General features: G+C 41.2%; 1 protein-coding gene across 1 annotated transcript; it reads left to right on the forward strand.

The window, feature by feature from the left end:
• Window positions 1-260: 260 nt before the first annotated feature.
• On the forward strand, window positions 261-16349 carry marchf6 (membrane-associated ring finger (C3HC4) 6). Its single transcript, XM_066680835.1, has 26 exons — window positions 261-696; window positions 2989-3088; window positions 5139-5212; window positions 6303-6446; window positions 6571-6643; window positions 6819-6987; window positions 7405-7597; window positions 8021-8082; window positions 8169-8201; window positions 8329-8380; window positions 8469-8527; window positions 9327-9407; window positions 9575-9643; window positions 9760-9834; window positions 9951-10085; window positions 10181-10300; window positions 10420-10520; window positions 10950-11087; window positions 11291-11498; window positions 11587-11656; window positions 12246-12427; window positions 13342-13476; window positions 13715-13804; window positions 13926-14058; window positions 14155-14290; window positions 14403-16349. Exons 1-26 carry the CDS (start codon window positions 678-680, stop codon window positions 14488-14490), a joined length of 2739 nt encoding a protein of 912 aa, XP_066536932.1. The 5' UTR covers window positions 261-677; the 3' UTR covers window positions 14491-16349.
• The last annotated feature ends 2814 nt before the right edge of the window (window positions 16350-19163 follow it).

Below are 19163 nucleotides of genomic sequence, written 5' to 3' on the forward strand. Positions count from 1 at the left end.
ATTATACAACATCTAATATTGGGATATACTGCTCTGTACAAATTATTATATTGTTGTAATATTGCCCATTACTATATATATATATATATATATATATATATATATATAAGCAGAGCACAGTACTGAGTTATTGGCCTATGTCTAAACAGTAAACTAAGAAGGGATATAATGGTTTCTCTGCCCCGTGTCAAATATGTTTGTCATATGAGATAACACAGATCACAAAGTGACGGTTACTCCACACAGACAGTGCTCTACTGAGCCACTTAGGCTTCTCTTGTATTTACAGAGGACTTCACTAAAGCAGACTGTCGTAGCTGTGCAGCAGTGTAATCCAAACCTGCCGTAAACCTGTGCGCTGAGCCTTGCTCTGGAGCTTCAGAGAGGGAGGGAGAGGTAGAGATGGGAGCTGTAGTACACTGACATTTTACTGAACACACATTTCTGCTGGGTGTCCGAGGTTTAACTGAAAACAAAAACAAACCCACAACTGCCAGGGGGTGGTGGCGGCGGCTGCTGCAACTCTTTCGAGATGTTTCCTTTCTTTACGCGTTGAGGTGGGCTCGCTGTTTCTGTTTGTTTGTTTGTTTTATGGTTAATTTCTCTCTGGACTGGACTGGACTTGGGGTTATGAGCGGACTGTAAAGAGGACACAGTGCGTCACCGCTGAACACAAGATGGACACTGGAGAAGAAGGTGAGCTCCCTTTGCAAAGGCTCTGACTAATGGTGGCTTCTGACACAGACAGGGGCCTAAAATGTGTCTTATTTGGCGTATCTGTGATACAAGTCTGAAATTGAAGGAGGCTTCGGCCTCAGTGCCGACGAGGCTCGAATTAGCCTCGTATTCGTCAGGCTCATTTCGAACTCTCCGTTCCACCTTAAATAGTCAATGCAACCGCTGCGCTTTTTAAGGTGGAACGGAAAATTCCATTCTGCTAACGCTAGCCACTTAGCTTTAAAGTCTCAATGTGGCCCTGCAGTGTTGACTTGGCTAACGATAGCTCGCTAACTCTGGTCTTAAACAGTGTTGTTGAAAAGAAATCCTTAATTATAGGTAGCTTTATAACTCGGTGTAGCTTTGTGTGTACGCGGCCGTTAGTGAAGTTAGCACTAAATAACGCCGCGGTTCGCCAGCAACCGTTAGCATCAGTCAGAGTGGAAAAACACATTTCAGTTTTCTGGAGCTTTCTCAGAAAAGCACGTAAACCGTCAGTGTTTCCTTTAACGATGGTTTACTAACTTTACTGACATACGGCGGGTTTTTTTTATTTTATCTAAATCACTTTGACACCCTAAACACTGCTAAAACGTAAGGTGGCAAGACAGATATTAAATTATTATAGCGTTAGTTAAATGGGCTCCCCATTGAATAAAACATTTCCACAAGTTAATAATTTCCGTTGCAAAAAACACGTCCTCTATTTGAACGCCGTGTTCTCTCTATTTATACAAAGTCCCATCTATTTATTTAAGAGTTTCATCGGGTCAGTAAATAATTCCTTCAGGTTAACTGAACTGTTGCCTCAATTTATTAAATAATACCTTCCATTTAATAGTATTCCTTCAGTTTAGTTACAACACCCTGTCAAATGATCATATCGTTTCCGCAGTTTAAGAAATTGTTCCCTCAAGTTTGACAAGCGATTACTTTAGATTAATAAGACTCCCTCGATTTATCTGAAGTGTCCTATCAGTATACAAAGTGGTTCTTAATGCTCGATGAATTGTTTACCCATTTTAACAATGCTTTCAATTAAGTTTTAAAGCTTTTTTGTGTAACTTATGATTCAAAATGCATACATTGTCCTGCTCATTTGTCAGCTGTTGTGCAGTATTAAAAATGACAGTTGCATTTAATAAAAAAAAAATAATAAAAAAAAAAACTAAAAATGAAGTGGTTTGAAAATGGAAAGCAAGAAGAACTTAGTTCCAACAAAGAAAAAGCACTGCAAAAGCATGTAAATAGATGTATTTAGTTCTTAGGAATAATATTGTATCCAAAAGTATGTGTGAGTTTTTGATTGTTGATTAAAGATGGTGATTTAGATGTTTAGCGATCGTACGTGTAGCATACGTGTACATTCTGGCTGATTAATAAATTCAACAATGGTAAGATGTACCCACTGCTGACAGAAGTCATCTCTGCACACGTGTAGCTTGTAAAATTTTCATAGGAATTTATTTGCAACTGGGCGGCACGGTGGCGCAGCAGGTAGGTGTCGCAGTCACACAGCTCCAGGGGCCTGGAGGTTGTGGGTTCGATTCCCACCCCGGGTGACTGTTTGTGAGGAGTGTGGTGTGTTCTCCCTGTGTCTGTGTGGGTTTCCTCCGGGTGCTCCGGTTTCCTCCCACAGTCAAAAAAAAAAAAAAAAACACACGTTGGATTGGCGACTCAAAAGTGTCCGTAGGTGTGAGTGAATGTGTTAGTGTGTGTTTGTTGCCCTGTGAAGTACTAGCGCCCCCTCCAGGGTTTATTCCCGCCTTGCGTCCAATGATTCCAGGTAGGCTCTGGACCCACTGCAACCCTGAACTGGATAAGCGCTTACAGATAATGAATGAATGAATGAATAAATTGGCAACAGAATGAGACGCTCTGAACTTGAAGTAGATGAACATGAGCCTAAGGTCAACATGCCCAATATCAGGTGTCAGCTAGGGGTATGAAGGCCCCCAGTGTTGTGGGACTGCATGGTCTGGATTTGGTATTGTAATGTGAGTTGTAATGTGTTTTTATATCAAGACCTAAGCATTCAGTGTCTGTACTTGACTTCACTAATGCTCTCATGGCTAAATGCAGATCCTCAGATCGTCAGATCCTTACAGAGTGTTTTTTTTCCTCTCGGTCATGTTTTTTTTCCTGTTACTATCTGCTGGCTTTTAAACAACTACAATAACAAAACCTAATCTGTGTGAAGGCTTTTAAATGTGTCAGTCTTATGCACGGTTTTGATTTGTCTTTTAATTAACTCTTTTTAATTCTTTACAGCTGATATATGTAGAGTTTGCCGGTCTGAGGGAACTCTAGACAAACCTCTCTACCACCCATGTGTTTGCACTGGAAGTATTAAATTCATACACCAAGAATGGTAAGTACACCTTAACAAGATTATCAGCATCCTGTTCTGTGGGGCTGTTATTATGTTGGCAGGATGTACCTTGAACTGCACATTTTCAGGACACGGTTGGTTTAGTCTTGAACTTAACCAAGTCTAACCTATCTGATACACTTTTCCCTTTAATATAAGATTAGGTTTAATTTTTGACTGCCTGGTCTCACGGCTGTTTTCCCATACACTGGTTAAGCCCAGTCTTGAGCTGACTTGCAGTACCTGTTGTGAATCTCTCTTGCATGTCTGTAGTAGTCTAGGCTATAGGTGAGATAAGGGTCTGAGAAACAGGCCTATGTTCTGCATGTACTCTAGAGTCTATGATGGTAAATATGTTGGAAATGGCATTTAAACCATGATGTAGACAGCTGTACATTTCCTAAGCTTTTTCCTAGGCAGTTTGGCCTACAAATAATTAACATGTTTTTGTTTTCATTCAAATGATTGTAGCTTCTCATAAATATTACCACAACGTCGAGCACGGTAAATGGAAGTTAATAGTAATTAAAGTTAAAAGTGATTGCAGCCTTTTCAGACAATGCTGCTGGTTTGTGTCAATTTGAAGACTGTGTGTATAAACCTGTATGGAGACTTCAGGATTATCTGTAGAAAAAAAAAGGCATTTAGACTTAAACAGAGGCACAGAAATTGGACTTGGCAAAATCTATTGTTTGACGTGGCTTGGAAGAAAAGGGGGGAAACTGCGACAGTTGTCAGAGTGCAAGAACAATCACAGATTTTAGGACGTTATTATGAAGCTCCTTTTCAAAACAAAGACCTCTTATAAAAACAAAGAAGCCTGATTACAGCAGTCCAATACGTACTAGTATGAATCAGCAGAGTTTTATGAATAGGTGATAATGAGCATCTGCTATTTCTCAGTTCCACTTGCTCACCTGTGGATCGTGCTAGAGCTAGTGTTGTGCTGGCTTAGGGATCAGGAACCATAGGAATTAAAGGTGACCATAGTATGTAATGACTTTAAACCTTAATAAAGATGTTGTGGGGCAGGGGGCTCCACTCCTATCTGAAGTTTTTGACTAATACAAATGAAAGTATTTTATATATTATAGTACAAGGACTATTCCAAACCAGAAGTAACTAGTGATGAACAAAAGATCTGCTGAAACATTTAAAAAATAAAGTTCTAAAGCACCGTGACTTTGGGATCATAGCATTGGCAAATAATTCCTTTATTTGCCCAGATGTTTGCATTGGTTAGAAATTGGACAGAAATTTGGATCCACAATACATAAAAAATCCTTGATGATAAATATTTTGACTTGTTCCAGTGCTTGTCACAGTGCCTATAAATAATGTAATAATCAGGCTGAATAGCAATCCATTCCTCTCATTTGTTAGTGGTTAAAATATGTCAGAAATGGGACAAGAAGTACAGAACAGTTTGAAATGTTACACGCTTTGAATACGATTGTACTTGGCAGTCACTCTCTAAGACCTGGAAACTGGCATTGTGTCCGCGAATGAAGACACGAAATAGGGCAAGAAGTGCTCTTCTTATTTTGAATTCAAGATTCACATAGTTTTTATGAGCTTCTTTCTTACAGCCTGACTCTCCAACTAATCCAGCTCAAGTTTCATTTGATGTAAAATGACCTGCATTGTTGGGTAAATTATACCCTGCTATCTTATCTGAATTTGTTTTCCAGAAATCTGAAGACCTACAGTGGCTTTTAGTGGCATCGTTTAACCTTTCTATTGAAGAGAAACTTTTGTTGCCTGGGCATTGTGTGCCTCTGTTTTTGTGTGTGTGGTTTTGGCGTACTCAACAGAAACAATCTGCTATAGCCATTAGTACAATTTATGACTTATGTTCTCATGCCTCAATTGAAGCAATCTATAAAACGCGCCTTCTGCGCCGGCCTTGCCTGCAGTGGTAGGAAACAACCCTGGAATGCAGGTTGACGTTCGGAAGAGGCAAGAGCCTTATGTGTTTGCCCCATTTGTTCACTCAATCTCACCCTCTCTGCTCTGTCTCCCTCTCTGTTCCCCTTTCTGTGATTTGCAGCTTGGTGCAGTGGCTGAAACACAGCAGAAAAGAGTACTGCGAATTATGCAAGCACAGATTCGCTTTCACGCCAAGTAAGTAATTCACTCTTCAGGGGAGGGAGCCCTTTTGCATGGCTTGATACAGTTACAGGGCCATTATGTGAGCCTTTCAGTGTCATGTATTGTGTGCCTCAATGGGTCGGCTATAGTGTTCTGCAGAACCATGTGACTTAAACCCACACTAGTAGTAGTAGTTGTTGTTGCCTTCCTGTTCAGCGGTGAAGTGAAGTTTAATGACACTTGTGGTCATGTGACTCTTTTGTCTAATGAACCCTCTGCCGTCTAAGAGGGACCCTGACTCAAAACACGACTTCAGGGACAAACATTTCATGTTGTGCTTGTTATGCATACGTGTATAAGGTCTCACATGACATACAACATTACTGTTTGGATCTCAGCATGTGACAGACATCCTGTATGCAAATGTAAAACACATTAGAATAATATGGTTTGGGATTTTTTTTTTACACATTTTAGATTAATCTGGTTTTATTCCTTTATTCTGGTATTATGTATTTTTTCACTATCATACCTACATCTTAATGATTTATGAGCAACGATGGCTTTCTGGGTGCCTAAGGAGTTTATAAAACTGCAGAAGGGACCCTCGTGTTTGATATCTTATCCATTATATTAGGGATGCACTGCCACCCTCTTATATTGTTTCCTACACTAGGGGGAAAGAAATAATAAAATCACAGGGGCTTATGCCACGTCTAAAGTGCAGAGTGCAAAGTATAACTCAAAAAGACTGGAATTCTTGAATGACCGTATTTCCAATATCAGGGAATTGGATTTTGTTAAACAGAATGTAGTTTATTATTTTTCTGTTTTTATTTATTGAATTTTTTTCAGCTCACTGTGTTCGCCAGTTTTCATTTAGTGTGCCACTGATTATATTTAGAAGGCATCACATACTTAAATCTAAGTGTGTTGGCTTCCTGAACTGTTATAAATGAATATTCTTTTTCATTGATGACAACATTATAAAACAATAATAGGTTTCATTAAAGCATCTGAGTGTTTCTGCTGAATGTATGTTTAGGCATTAATACATTGCAGTAATGTATTTGACTTAAAAGTGTGTGTATATGTTCTGAATGTCTTTCTCTCTGGTTGGCAGTCTATTCTCCTGATATGCCTTCGCGGCTCCCTGTACAGGACATTTTCGCCGGCCTGGTGACCAGTATAGGAACAGCCATACGATACTGGTTTCACTATACGTTGGTTGCCTTTGCTTGGCTGGGAGTCGTACCTTTAACTGCATGTAAGTTTTCCTCAGAGGCTGCATTTACCCCAAAATCTACTTAAAGAGATCATTTGTATTCATGGCACACACTAAGATGTCTTAAATGAGTAATATCTGATTGAACTGACATGCTCTCCCACAGGCCGCATCTATAAGTGTCTGTTTACTGGCTCTGTAAGCTCCCTCCTGACTCTGCCGTTAGATATGCTTTCCACGTAAGTAGCAGCAAACAGAAAAACCCATACATTTGTTCCCCGGACAAATGTTCCAGATACTATTCTGGCATCTATTGTGTTTGTCAGATATCTGACAGATGTTTTCATAATAGAACATTTTTCTGACGCTTGTACAACTGTGGTTGGTATGATTGACGTACATTTGTGCACACAGGGAAAACCTCCTGGCAGATTGTCTGCAGGGCTGCTTTGTGGTGACCTGCACTCTCTGCGCCTTCATCAGCTTGGTGTGGCTACGGGAGCAAATTGTTCATGGTGGAGCTCCACTTTGGCTGGAGCAGAATCAGCAGCATCCTGCCAATGCAGCAGGACAGGGCAACGAGGTAAAACACACACACACCACTGCTTTGCAGGGAACATACATTTAAAGATGACTGAAGGCATATTCTGGATTATTTTGCACACGCACACTTGCAGACATCTTCAAGAATCTCCTGATTGGAGAGACTAATTATGCCGTACATACCATGAACCTCTTTGTTTACTTTGTTCTCTCTCTCTCTCTCTCTCTCTCTCTCTCTGTGCAATAATTATTATTCTGATCTGAGTGCAGCACAACAGCCTGCTCAGAGTCAGCTGGCAGTCCTTCATTAGCCTTCATATCTCCGGAGGCATTCAAAACAGTTCTCACAGGCTCTGTGCATATACTTATACATACTGAGGCATGCTGAAATGTAGTTCCTTCAGAATAAGAACACCAGACAGTCCTATATCAGTAAAAATTCTGTTCTCTGGGTTAGGCTGCTGGTGCAGGTAATGGAGGTGCAGAAAACCAGGCTGTCCCTGCCCCAGCTGAGCCCCCAGCTGAAAACGCAGTGGCAGCAGAGGTCCCAGACGCTCCTCCTGACCCAGCCGAGGACCTGGAACTAGACAATGAGGACGAGGAAGAGGCAGGGGTTGAAGATGCTGCTGACGCCAATAATGGTGCACAAGGTATATCCCTGCTTACCACAGCATGAAGCCACAGTATTTAAGATTGGGTGATTGCATGCTATATTTTACCATTTGATACCAAAAACCGAAGACCGATGTGTTTAAGTTTCACTGAAAAGACATCTCCGTTAAGAAAACAGAAGTCTCTGTTGTTGCACAATGTTTTACTATAAATATTTTTTTATTTAACTCTACTAAGTTAAAATTTGGCAATATCTTGCTACCTACTTCCTCTTGTAATGCTGGTTTGTACTCTTGCTAGTGAATGGATAGACTTCTCCCTCCCAATGTATAGTGTTCAATAACACACAGTAGCTACTGTTTAAATCATCCGTTCAGTGGTTTAAGAAAATCAGTATTGTGGGGAAAAACTGAGGAATCTGTGTGATATGTCTAAGGTGTTAATGGTCTTTTTTTGTGCAGATGATATGAACTGGAATGCGCTGGAATGGGACCGTGCGGCTGAGGAGCTCACGTGGGAAAGAGTGAGAATCTATCCGTTCTTGTTCTTAGTTTTTCACAAACAGGTGCTAGGGAAAACATTTAATGAGATTTGTTTTCCTCCTAACAGATGCTGGGTCTGGACGGCTCACTGGTTTTCCTGGTGTGTAATTACATAATTCCAAACGTTATCAGTCTCCACATTTATTTAACTTGTAGCAGATCTATGGAGAATGGTTTAGAGAGGCAGCTGTTAAAGTGTATCTTCTCGTGGATGTTTTGTTTTGCAGGAACACGTCTTCTGGGTGGTCTCTCTCAACACACTTTTCATTCTGGTGTTTGGTATGTGTCCGATAGAGTTCTGATTCAGTTCACTCTGATTCTGTAATGAGTTTGCAGGTTTTTAATCAGCCTTCCTCTGTGTTCGTAGCTTTTTGTCCATACCATATTGGGCACTTCTCAGTAGTCGGACTTGGGTTTGAAGACTATGTGAGTTCCACTTATAATTTTCATTGCACTTTAACTAGAGCTGGTCCTAACAGGCAGAATCTCCACTATAATATATATACACTTAATTTATGAATTCATTTCTATGTTGGACATCCCAAAGATGTTTGAGACTAATGAGTCTGACTATGATTTACTTACTTGGATAGCAGTGATGATAAATAAGAAAAGTTAGAGATGTAAATCTTATATTTTCGTAGTCAGTTTAGAGGGTTTACAGAATGGAAAGTCGTGGTCATGTTCACACATTAACTGGTGAATGTTCACAATCAGTTCACTAGTCAGTAAAATATCTTTAAACGAAAGCCATAAATCTCATTCAGGTTTGAGGACTTTGTGTGTCATTAAGTGATTTTACTACATTTGTATAGTTGTATACACTGCCAGCTGTGCTTGTCTGTCTCTCACCTCTGAGATGGTTGAACAAATGACTGAGGATGAGTGCAGACTCTCCACTTGAATGTCATTTAACAGTCAAAATGATAGATATTTACATCTCAAGGTGTCCTTTGTATAAACTCGCAAAGAAAATTCAGTTTTATCTAAGATTTCTTTCCCCCCCCCCATTGCATAATGTCATCTCCATTAACACTGTTTTTATTAGAAGTGTGTTACACAGTTATGTTGGGCTCTACAGTGTTAACACTATGCAAAGCTCCCGTATTTAAATATTGCATTGTAATTTTTTATTTTTGCCAGCCTTATATTTTAGTATTGAATTTGAATATGTTACCGTTAATAAACGACTGGACATTATGACAATGATTTGAACTGTTCTCAGGTTCGTGCATCTCATTTCGAGGGCCTCATCACCACTATCGTCGGTTACGTCCTGCTGGCCATCACTCTCATTGTGTGCCATGTATCCTTACACGCTACAGTGCACTTGGAAAATGTGTCTGTGTGTATGTTGATATTGATTAGTGTCATTAAATGTGTGTGATCAAATTTAAGGTAAAGGATGATTGTTTCGTTGTGTTTTCATCCCTACACTAAGAAGTAAGGTGTTTTCCTTAGTGACAGTTTCAGGGGTTAGCAGCACTGGTGAGATTTCAAAGATCAAGACGATTGTTAGGAGTCTGCTATATTGTAGTCAAGGTAGGTATTTCACTTGGAATATAATCGATCATTGCTTTATGTTTGATCATTTTAATTGAAAACTTACACCAACAGCAGTTCAGCAGGAAAAGTGATGCCTGTTGTGTTTCGTTCAGGTGTCCTTACTGGTGGTTGTAGAGATTGGTGTTTTCCCTCTCATCTGTGGCTGGTGGCTGGACATCTGCTCTCTGGTGTGTAAATGAAGCTCCTTAGTTCCAATGTAAATGCTCCATAAGGAGCCAAAAGGGTTTTGTGTAAAAAAAAAAAGAAATGAGACGTTGTTTAAATTGCTTTGTCTGTTTGACAGGAAATGTTCGATGCCTCCCTAAAGGACAGAGAATTAAGTTTTGAGTCAGCTCCAGGCACCACCATGTTTCTACACTGGCTGGTCGGCATGGTTTACGTCTTCTACTTTGCCTCGTTTATCCTCCTGCTTCGAGAGGTATATAGAGTAATATAGAGTAAATATTTCAGATGTCTCCTCCTCGAGTCGAATGCTAACAGCATGTTTAATGCCCACGTGTTTTCTGAAAATAGGTCCTCAGGCCTGGAGTGTTATGGTTTCTCAGAAACCTCAATGATCCGGATTTTAACCCAGTCCAAGAAATGATTCACCTGCCGATCTATAGACATCTGAGGCGATTTATATTATCAGTGGTGAGGGCAACTTAACTTCCCTGTAATGATAGCTAATTAATTATTTATGTGGCATTTTCTGTTATTGTTTTATCCTTGACCTAACGTAATACTGGGATTATATATTTTGTCTCCTTTAGGTTGTATTTGGTTCAATTGTTCTGTTGATGCTTTGGCTACCCATTCGAATAATCAAACACATCTTACCATCTTTCCTTCCCTACAATGTGATGCTCTACAGGTAAATGAATGAGCTTGTAGCTGTGATTTCCCATAGGCGTTTCATCACCTGCAACTGTTTTAAACCTCAGAGGGAAACAACTACTCTGACTCACTTGCCCGTATTGCTTCATAAGTTTAGTCCATGTAAAGCGGGGTATATATCTATAGTGTTTTATTTTTTTAAATTTAGTGGTTAGTTTGTAGTTAGTGTAAGAATGAAGTTAAGGTTATAATTGAAAAAAAAAAATGAACGAATCCTCTTAAATCTTTTGAGGAACGGACGTAAATACTAAGCATCATCTGTTTCATCATATGGACTGTGTCTTGCTCAGTATGTGGCTATTCCCAATGGGATGTTACTTTAAACAGGCTGTGGAACAGCCTCCAGCTTAATGACTTCAGATGTAGGCTTTTGCATCTCACTCACTGTGTTGTTTGTGTGTCCCAGCGATGCTCCGGTGAGTGAGCTGTCCCTGGAGCTACTGTTGTTGCAGGTGGTCTTACCGGCGCTGCTGGAGCAGGGACACACACGGCAGTGGCTCAAAGGCCTGGTCAGAGCCTGGACTGTAACTGCTGGCTATTTGCTGTGAGTATCACAAAAACAAGTCCCAGAAATACACTGGGATTGTGATCACTAAATTATAAGCATTGAAATTGAAAAAAAACAATTGCTGTGATATGATCCTGTGTTCCAAGATTATTTCTAAAACAATAATTTTTTTACCTAAATTACTCAGATTGCTGTCAATAAATGTGTTGTTTGCTCATTCTGGAATTTCCTGTCTTCAGAGACCTGCACTCCTACCTGCTGGGAGACCAAGAGGAGAATGAGAACAATGCCAACCAGGCTGCCAACAACAACCAGCAGCCTCGTAACAACGCCAATGCCATTCCAGTGGTGGGGGAGGGCTTGCATGCTGCTCATCAGGCCATCCTGCAGCAGGGAGGGCCTGTGGGCTTCCAGCCCTACCACCGCCCAATGAAGTTCCCTCTCAGGGTACGTTACACTACACAAGCCTTTACACTCTGGAATTACAATGGAAAAGTAAATTGTCTAACGATGTTTGTTAATCTCTCTGTTGTAGATCGTGTTGCTGATACTCTTCATGTGTGTGACATTGCTTTTGGCCAGTCTAGTGTGTCTTACTTTACCAGGTGAGCAGATTGTGAACGTTTTGACAAAAATAAGAGATAAACTAGGACAATTGATTATATGCAAATTGGCTCTGCTGTTGTCGTTCATTCTCTTATTAAAAAAAAAATCTTCAGAATCCTCCAGAGGACACTGTAAAACTTGCATCTTGACCAAGGCTCTAATCTGTTAATATAGAAAAACAGAAACCCAGTTAGAGCAGTGTGCCAGCTGTATTTATGCCATCTGAGTGTTTTCAAATAGGTTTCAGCTGCAGAGCTCTGTGCTCTGCATTCCTGCCTGAGCCATCAGTGTGTGTTTACTCTGGTGCCTCTTTCTCAGCTGGCTTTGTTTTTGCCTTGAAAAGTAACACGTCGACATGTTTAATATTTCCAAACTGAAACCTTGTGCTTACCTCATTGGTGTACGTACGTAGGCCATCATCGTATAGATTACAGACGTGAGCTTTAATCCATCTGCTTTTGGAACCATTTGATGTCTTATATATAATTTTAAGTAAATGGTCTGAAAGTTAACCTCACAGGTTTCACGTGATGAATTGTAATTCTGGCTCACGGTCTGGCCACTGTGTTGTCTTGCTCCATTTGGCAGTGTTCGCCGGGCGCTGGCTCATGTCGTTCTGGACAGGAAGCGCAAAGATCCACGAACTGTACACGGCAGCTTGTGGCCTGTATGTGTGCTGGCTGTCAATCAGGGCCATCACTGTGCTGCTGGCCTGGATGCCCCAAGGCCGGAGAGTCATCCTCCTCAAAGTCCAGGAGTGGACACTCATGGTAACGTTTCTCACCCTTGTGTTGTAGGGCAGTGGTTCTCAAACCTTTTAGAGCAAGTACCACCTATGAATACTATGAATGTCTTGTTTGAATATTTGTAATTACATGCACTACACAAAATAATTCTGATTCTCAAATAATTACTAAAAATAATGAGAATACAGATTACTAGGTCTAACCTAAAATAATACATTTATGAGATCATATATAACTTTGGGGAAATAAGCATCAGAGAAGAGAAGAGAGGTCAGTTTACTAGGCTTTATGTAAAACAACGCACTGCTTGGGGCGGGTCCTCCCAGCACTTGTATCAGTAGGAGAAGGAGGCACGCCGCTGTTAAATAATGTTTAAGGAATTCTAATGATGCGAAAAACGGCCACACTGATGTACTTCAGTTAAGTGTACTCTCTATGTTTATGCCTCTAGATTTTGTCCTGAGTTTAAAAGTATTACGCTGGGTTGGTCTCGATTGGTTTTCTCGTTCATTTTGCTCTTTTTGTAATAATCCCAATTGCTCAGTCTCTTTGTATACATTCAGTAAGAAGCTGATATTGCCTTTATTTCCATGGATTTCGTAAAATACTGGGAGATCACGTTCCCTCCCTGGAATAAGGAAGCAGGGGAACAGACTGATCGTTTATTCGTAGCATATGATGTATTTTTTAATTAAGAAAATGAAGTATTATGTAGTTTACATACGAACCTGTTTCATTTTTAGTTATTAATTCATTCTTTCATTAAGTAGTAATCTTTTCGAGGTCATCTGGGTACCACAGGTTGAGAATCACTGTTGTAAGGAATAACATTTTTGTGTCTCCACAACACAGTCTACTCCAAAGAGTCCAAAGATGGTTGATCTTGTTCACTGCACAAAATTTGACCCTTCTTTTTCTCTCTCTCTCTCTTCATACAGATCATGAAGACTCTGATTGTGGCGGTGCTGTTGGCGGGGGTGATTCCTCTGTTGTTGGGGCTGCTGTTTGAGCTGGTTATTGTGGCTCCTCTCAGAGTTCCTCTGGACCAGACTCCTCTTTTCTACCCGTGGCAGGTACTGTTCCTTATGCCTGTTATTGTTTAGTCAGCCAGGTCTCACTGCTTGATTAACTGCTCCATACACTATGGAAGCAAAGTGTGGGGATCACCCAGATTAGTTAGATAAGCTATTGGTGTCTCCCCATCAAACTCCAGACTAGTGCTTGAAAATAGCCAAGGTTTGCTGTTGTAGAAGACAGTGGTATTTGCATTGTTGCTAGGGAACATGTACTGATTTATCTTCTGCGTTTCAGGATTGGGCGTTAGGAGTGTTGCATGCCAAAATCATCGCTGCTATCACACTTATGGGCCCTCAGTGGTGGCTTAAAACTGTCATCGAGCAGGTGAGGACAACCTTCAAGTGCCTTATTCATAGGGGTTCATGTGGGTATGTGTTAAACGGTGTGTAGTAGCTTTCTAGATGATGTATTAACAAAAGTAAAATGTTGCTTTATTACACACTAGGTATATGCCAATGGAATCCGCAACATTGACCTTCATTTCATCATCCGAAAGCTGGCTGCCCCTGTCATTGCCGTGCTGCTGCTGTCTCTCTGTGTGCCCTACGTCATTGCTGTAGGCATCATCCCAATCGTAGGTATGTCTTAGCAGTGAGCTCAGGGCGGTATCTGTGAGACATTCAGGAGTGAATCATTAAATAAATCATGCATTTCTCTGCGATTTTTCTGTGTAGGAGTGACCATGGAGATGCAGAACCTGGTTCAGAGAAGAATCTACCCGTTCCTGCTGATGGTTGTGGTTCTGATGGGAATCCTCTCTTTCCAAATCCGACAGTTTAAGCGCCTTTATGAGCACATCAAGAATGACAAGTGAGTATTTCACGATCGAACAAGGGTTCAGTTCTATTTACGAAAATATACGAGCTGGACTCGTGTTATAAACAAGTTCAATTATTCATGTCTGTTTTCTCAACTCCTACAGGTATCTAGTAGGACAGAGACTTGTGAACTATGAACGTAAAGCTGGAAAAGCCAGCACAACAACACACAACAGTACAGTGCAGGAGTAAAAACCACAGGGAAAACGTGTGCGCGTGAATGTGTGGGTGAGCCAGTGGACCCCTACTCCCCTTTAAACTCGTTCCCTCTGCTTTCCTGTGGTGCGTGTGTCCTTCATTTCTCATGTCCTTCAACACTCAAGAACTCTGACTCCTGGCTTCTTTCATCTTGCCTGCAAATTGTGGCTCGAGAACTATAAAATGTTCATGAACATACAAAAAAAAAGAGGAGTCCTTCAAGCCAACCAACTTGGATTTAAAATACGTGTCACTGTACATCTTTGGAAAACAACAAAAAAAAAAGAAAATGAGTATGTATATTAATTTATTAAATTAGTTCTCACTTTATTTTGTGAAATCCTGTTGCTTGGTTAGAAATGATGCCAGTCGTAGTTCTCTAAGCTGTTTTTGGAGGAGGCCGGTAGGAGTTCAGGGACGGAAGTTCACTCAAAAGCGACTTTGGACCTGGTTTTAACGACGGTAGCTTTTTATTTATTCGTTTCGATTTCTGTGGGGTATGTTACTGACGTTCGCCTTTTCAGGCTGCAATCTGAAACCTGAATGGTCTCCGACTGCCCCAATCTTAACCGGTGTAGCAGAAGTAAGCGGATTCGAGGCACATACCTCAGAAGACAAACAAATCCATACCATCCAGCACGCTACTAGGCTGTGGCATTCTTTCTATGTGAAGAGCAGGAGGGGATTCCTCGTGCTCAGTGTGTACAGGACGCCGTTAAAGCATGTCGTATATAAGCACCAGAGCAACAGCAAGCAGCTTGAGCTAAAGTTGGATGGTAGTGTTTATGGCTCACAGTGAGCTACAAAGCTTACTTCTGCCCCTAACTTTGTGTTCAGCTCTCAAAACTCATTTGTCCTTTCTGATACAGCAAGAGACCAGTCCAGGAGTGCTTCTCGCTTCAGTGGCTAGGCTAGCATACTAGTTTGCTGTCCAAGTTGTAAGATATTGACTGTTGTGTGTCCGTCTTGTACTCAGCATGGCCCAAAATACTTAATTTCTCACTCCACTACTTTACTGATGTTACTCTAGCACATACATGAAACATGCTGTTAAAGAAGCATATTGAAATGTCTTAAAAATAGCAATAGTTTGGAAACCCTTTAGACCAACGGTTTATGACAGTGTTAATGTAATTTCACATTGATTAAAAAGCTCATTTAACTTTGTCTCAAGGCGAATGAACGATGGTTAAAATGAGTTTGGCAGAAGATGATATTTCTGTGGCTGTAGTCCTGGAGGAAACTTGTACATAATGTAAACTATACAGTACATGCGCACCATGGTTTTATTTTGGTAGGGAGCTCCGTTTACTCTCTGTTTCAAATTCTCCCCATCTTTGTCATGAGTTCCAGATTTCTGCTCGGACTGAACTTGTTGCAGAACACTTTAGAGAGTCTTTCAGAGCTGAGAATCTCCAAGTGACCTTACAGTATCTAATGACACCAACCCTGGATACTGTATGCTTCTTAATATTGTTCAGGCTCCTTCAGAAGGCAAATGTTTCTATTTTTATATGTGCATCTAGTGATAGTTTTTTTTTCTTTTTCTTTTTTGCAATACTGTACGGTCTGCCATCAGTCTCATGTCCTGTGTGTGGCTTCCTAAGCTTCTCTGGGAGGTTCCTGTCCAAAGCGAGGCGACAGTTTGCGGGTGGCATGCCGGGTTACAGTACTAAACACTCTCACACGTTTAGTTAACTCGGCCTTTCCACAGCATGTTCGTGTGAGTTATTCAGTATTCTGAATGTTTTAAAAACCTCCTGCTAGGAGGCAGTGGCTGTAATTACATTCTTATATTGGCGGACAAGTAATTTTTTTTTTTGAGAATTTTATTACAAATATTAAATCACAAGTGTGGTACTGTGGTGGTCCTTGTCTTCATTTTAAAAAAATATTTTATATTTTATATTATGTGGGTAATCTATAAATGTCTGTTTCACATGTTTGCAGCTCTGTCTGGTCTGAAAGGAAGGTAACCACTTCTACTCTTACAAGTTACTACAGAATACTGAACTCAAAAGTTAAAGATTATGGGAGTTTTACGGGTCTCTGTTGTCTTTCATTCATTCATTCATTATCTGTAACCCTTATCCAGTTCAGGGTTGCGGTGGGTCCGGAGCCTACCTGGAATCATTGGGCGCAAGGCGGGAATACACCGTGGAGGGGGCGCCAGTCCTTCACATGGCAACACAGACACACACACACTCACACCTACGGACACTATTGAGTTGCCAATCCACCTACCAATGTGTGTTTTTGGACTGTGGGAGGAAACAGGAGCACCCGGAAGAAACCCACGCAGACACAGGGAGAACACACCACACTCCTCACAGACAGTCACCCGGAAGAAACCCACGCAGACACGGAGAAAACACCAAACTCCTCACAGACAGTCACCCGGAGGAAACCCACGCAGACACAGGGAGAACACACCACACTCCTCACAGACAGTCACCCGGAGGAAACCCACGCAGACACAGGGAGAACACACCACACTCCTCACAGACGGTCACCCGGAGGAAACCCACGCAGACACAGGGAGAACACACCACACTCCTCACAGACGGTCACCCAGAGGAAACCCAAGCAGACACAGGGAGAACACACCTCACAGACAGTCACCCCGGAGCAAACCCACACAGACACAGTGAGAACACACCAAACTACTCACAGACAGTCACCCGGAGCGGGAATCGAACCTACAACCTCCAGGTCCCTGGAGCTGTGTGACTGCGACACCTACCTGCTGCACCACCGTGTCGCCCGTCTCTGTTGTCTTGTAAAATAATATTCATGCTTTCTGCAGAAGAAACCTGTCTGGTTTAAAACCTGTATGTTATTTCCTGTATGTTAAAAATGATATGCAAAAAGTAATAGGATAATTCTTGGTATTTTTTGACTTTGGAGTTATGTAGTTACTAGAAAATGAAGCCTTAAAAAGAACTCCAGATTTAAGAACTTTTTTTTTTTTTATTCAAGACTCTGTAGTTCCCCCTACATCTTTCTCCTACATGTTTCCATCTACATTATCAGAAATACTGACGGTGAAATTGGGTCCTGGCTCACAATCACCACGGCAACACATGCCAGAAGTATAGGACAGAGCTTCATCACAACAGAGAACACAGTTCCCCTGCTCCAACACCAGTGCTCTTCTCTCTGTGGAAGTATGGACAGAATGATGGTCCCAAACAACTGGTCTCTGACTTTTGCTCAGTAGGCTGAGTCTTTTATTTCTTATCATTCATTAATACTGAGGTCAAGTGTGATCTAATTCTCTGAGGCTGTTTATTTGTAGCCAGGCAAAATGAGGTTAGCCAGGTGACCTCAAAATAAAACTTACGCAACAACATTAAATATGCCGAGTTAGAAGCTACACTCATGACCTATTGTAAACTCTCATCACTTAGAATCAGTGCAGTATAGAGACAAATCAGCCTTAACCTTACAGCCACCTCCTTGTTTCTATGCTCTGTCCACTCTCTTGGCTCCACTGACCAGGCTGTAGTCCACCTGCAGAGTAAACTACAACCTCTATAAGTGTAGAATTACACGGTGCTCTATGGACAGTGGAGCTGAATGAATGTAGAAACAAAGTGGCTTTAATCTTATGGCTGATGAGTGAACGTAAGGCTGGGAATTTCACTTACAGAACACACCCATAGGGGGCGCTGTGTAGTAGCTGTGGATGAAGAGACTCGGAGCAGTGAACACACGACTGATAAACCACTGAGATCTTCATATATACACCCACCGTGCCTTTGCTGATCACAGATCTGTAGTCAGTGTGTAAACTGAATCATTTTGAAGTGAATAGTTATTTCTATAGAATAATTGTAGAGAAACTCCTTTGCTGTTTGCTCTTTTTCTCTCGGAAACATTAAAATTTGGCCTTATTTGACCAAACAGGAAATCATTATACATGAGTGTGTGTGTGGTTGCTGTCTTATCAAAAACATGTATCTCCTAAAACAGCAACTTTACAGGAGAAGGAAAATACCTTAATTTTTAATGGATGTCACTGTAAAAAAGACTTTATTTCAAGTCACATTTTGGAGCATTTCTATTGGTCCATTCATCACGTGACATTTTCACACAGAGTGAAGGACAGCTGCTGTGTTCACATAATGTAGTAAACTAAACATCCAGAAAAATTGAGACACTTGTTTTTGATTGGTAAACAACAGTACACACACACACACACACACACTCTGTGACTGTGACACTACCTGCTGCACCATGGTGTTTGCGTGCAGCAGCCACCACAGCCTCCCAGACACTGTTCAGAGAGGTGTACTGTTTTCCCTCCCTGTAGATCTCACGTTTTATCAGGTGAACAAGCGCCATGTCATTATTTTTTCTTCTTTCAGACCTTTCCTGGCCAGCCACGCTGTGGAGTATTTGGATGCATGTGATGGAGCATTGTCCTGCATGAAAATCACGTTTTTCTTGAATGATACTGACTTCTTCCTGTACCACTGCTTGAAGAAGGTGTGTTCCAGAAACTGGCAGTAGGTCTGGGAGTTGAGCTTCACTCCATCCTCAACCTGAAGGGGTCCCACAAGTCCATCTTTGATGATACCTGGCCCAGTCTTGATGTTTTATCTCATGTTTCTTGTTCAAAGGTGGTCGTTTTTCAGCCTTCCTTACCATGGCTATGTCCCTGA

The sequence above is a fragment of the Hoplias malabaricus genome, chromosome 9 (genome assembly GCF_029633855.1).
Source record: "Hoplias malabaricus isolate fHopMal1 chromosome 9, fHopMal1.hap1, whole genome shotgun sequence".
Classification (NCBI taxonomy): domain Eukaryota; kingdom Metazoa; phylum Chordata; class Actinopteri; order Characiformes; family Erythrinidae; genus Hoplias; species Hoplias malabaricus.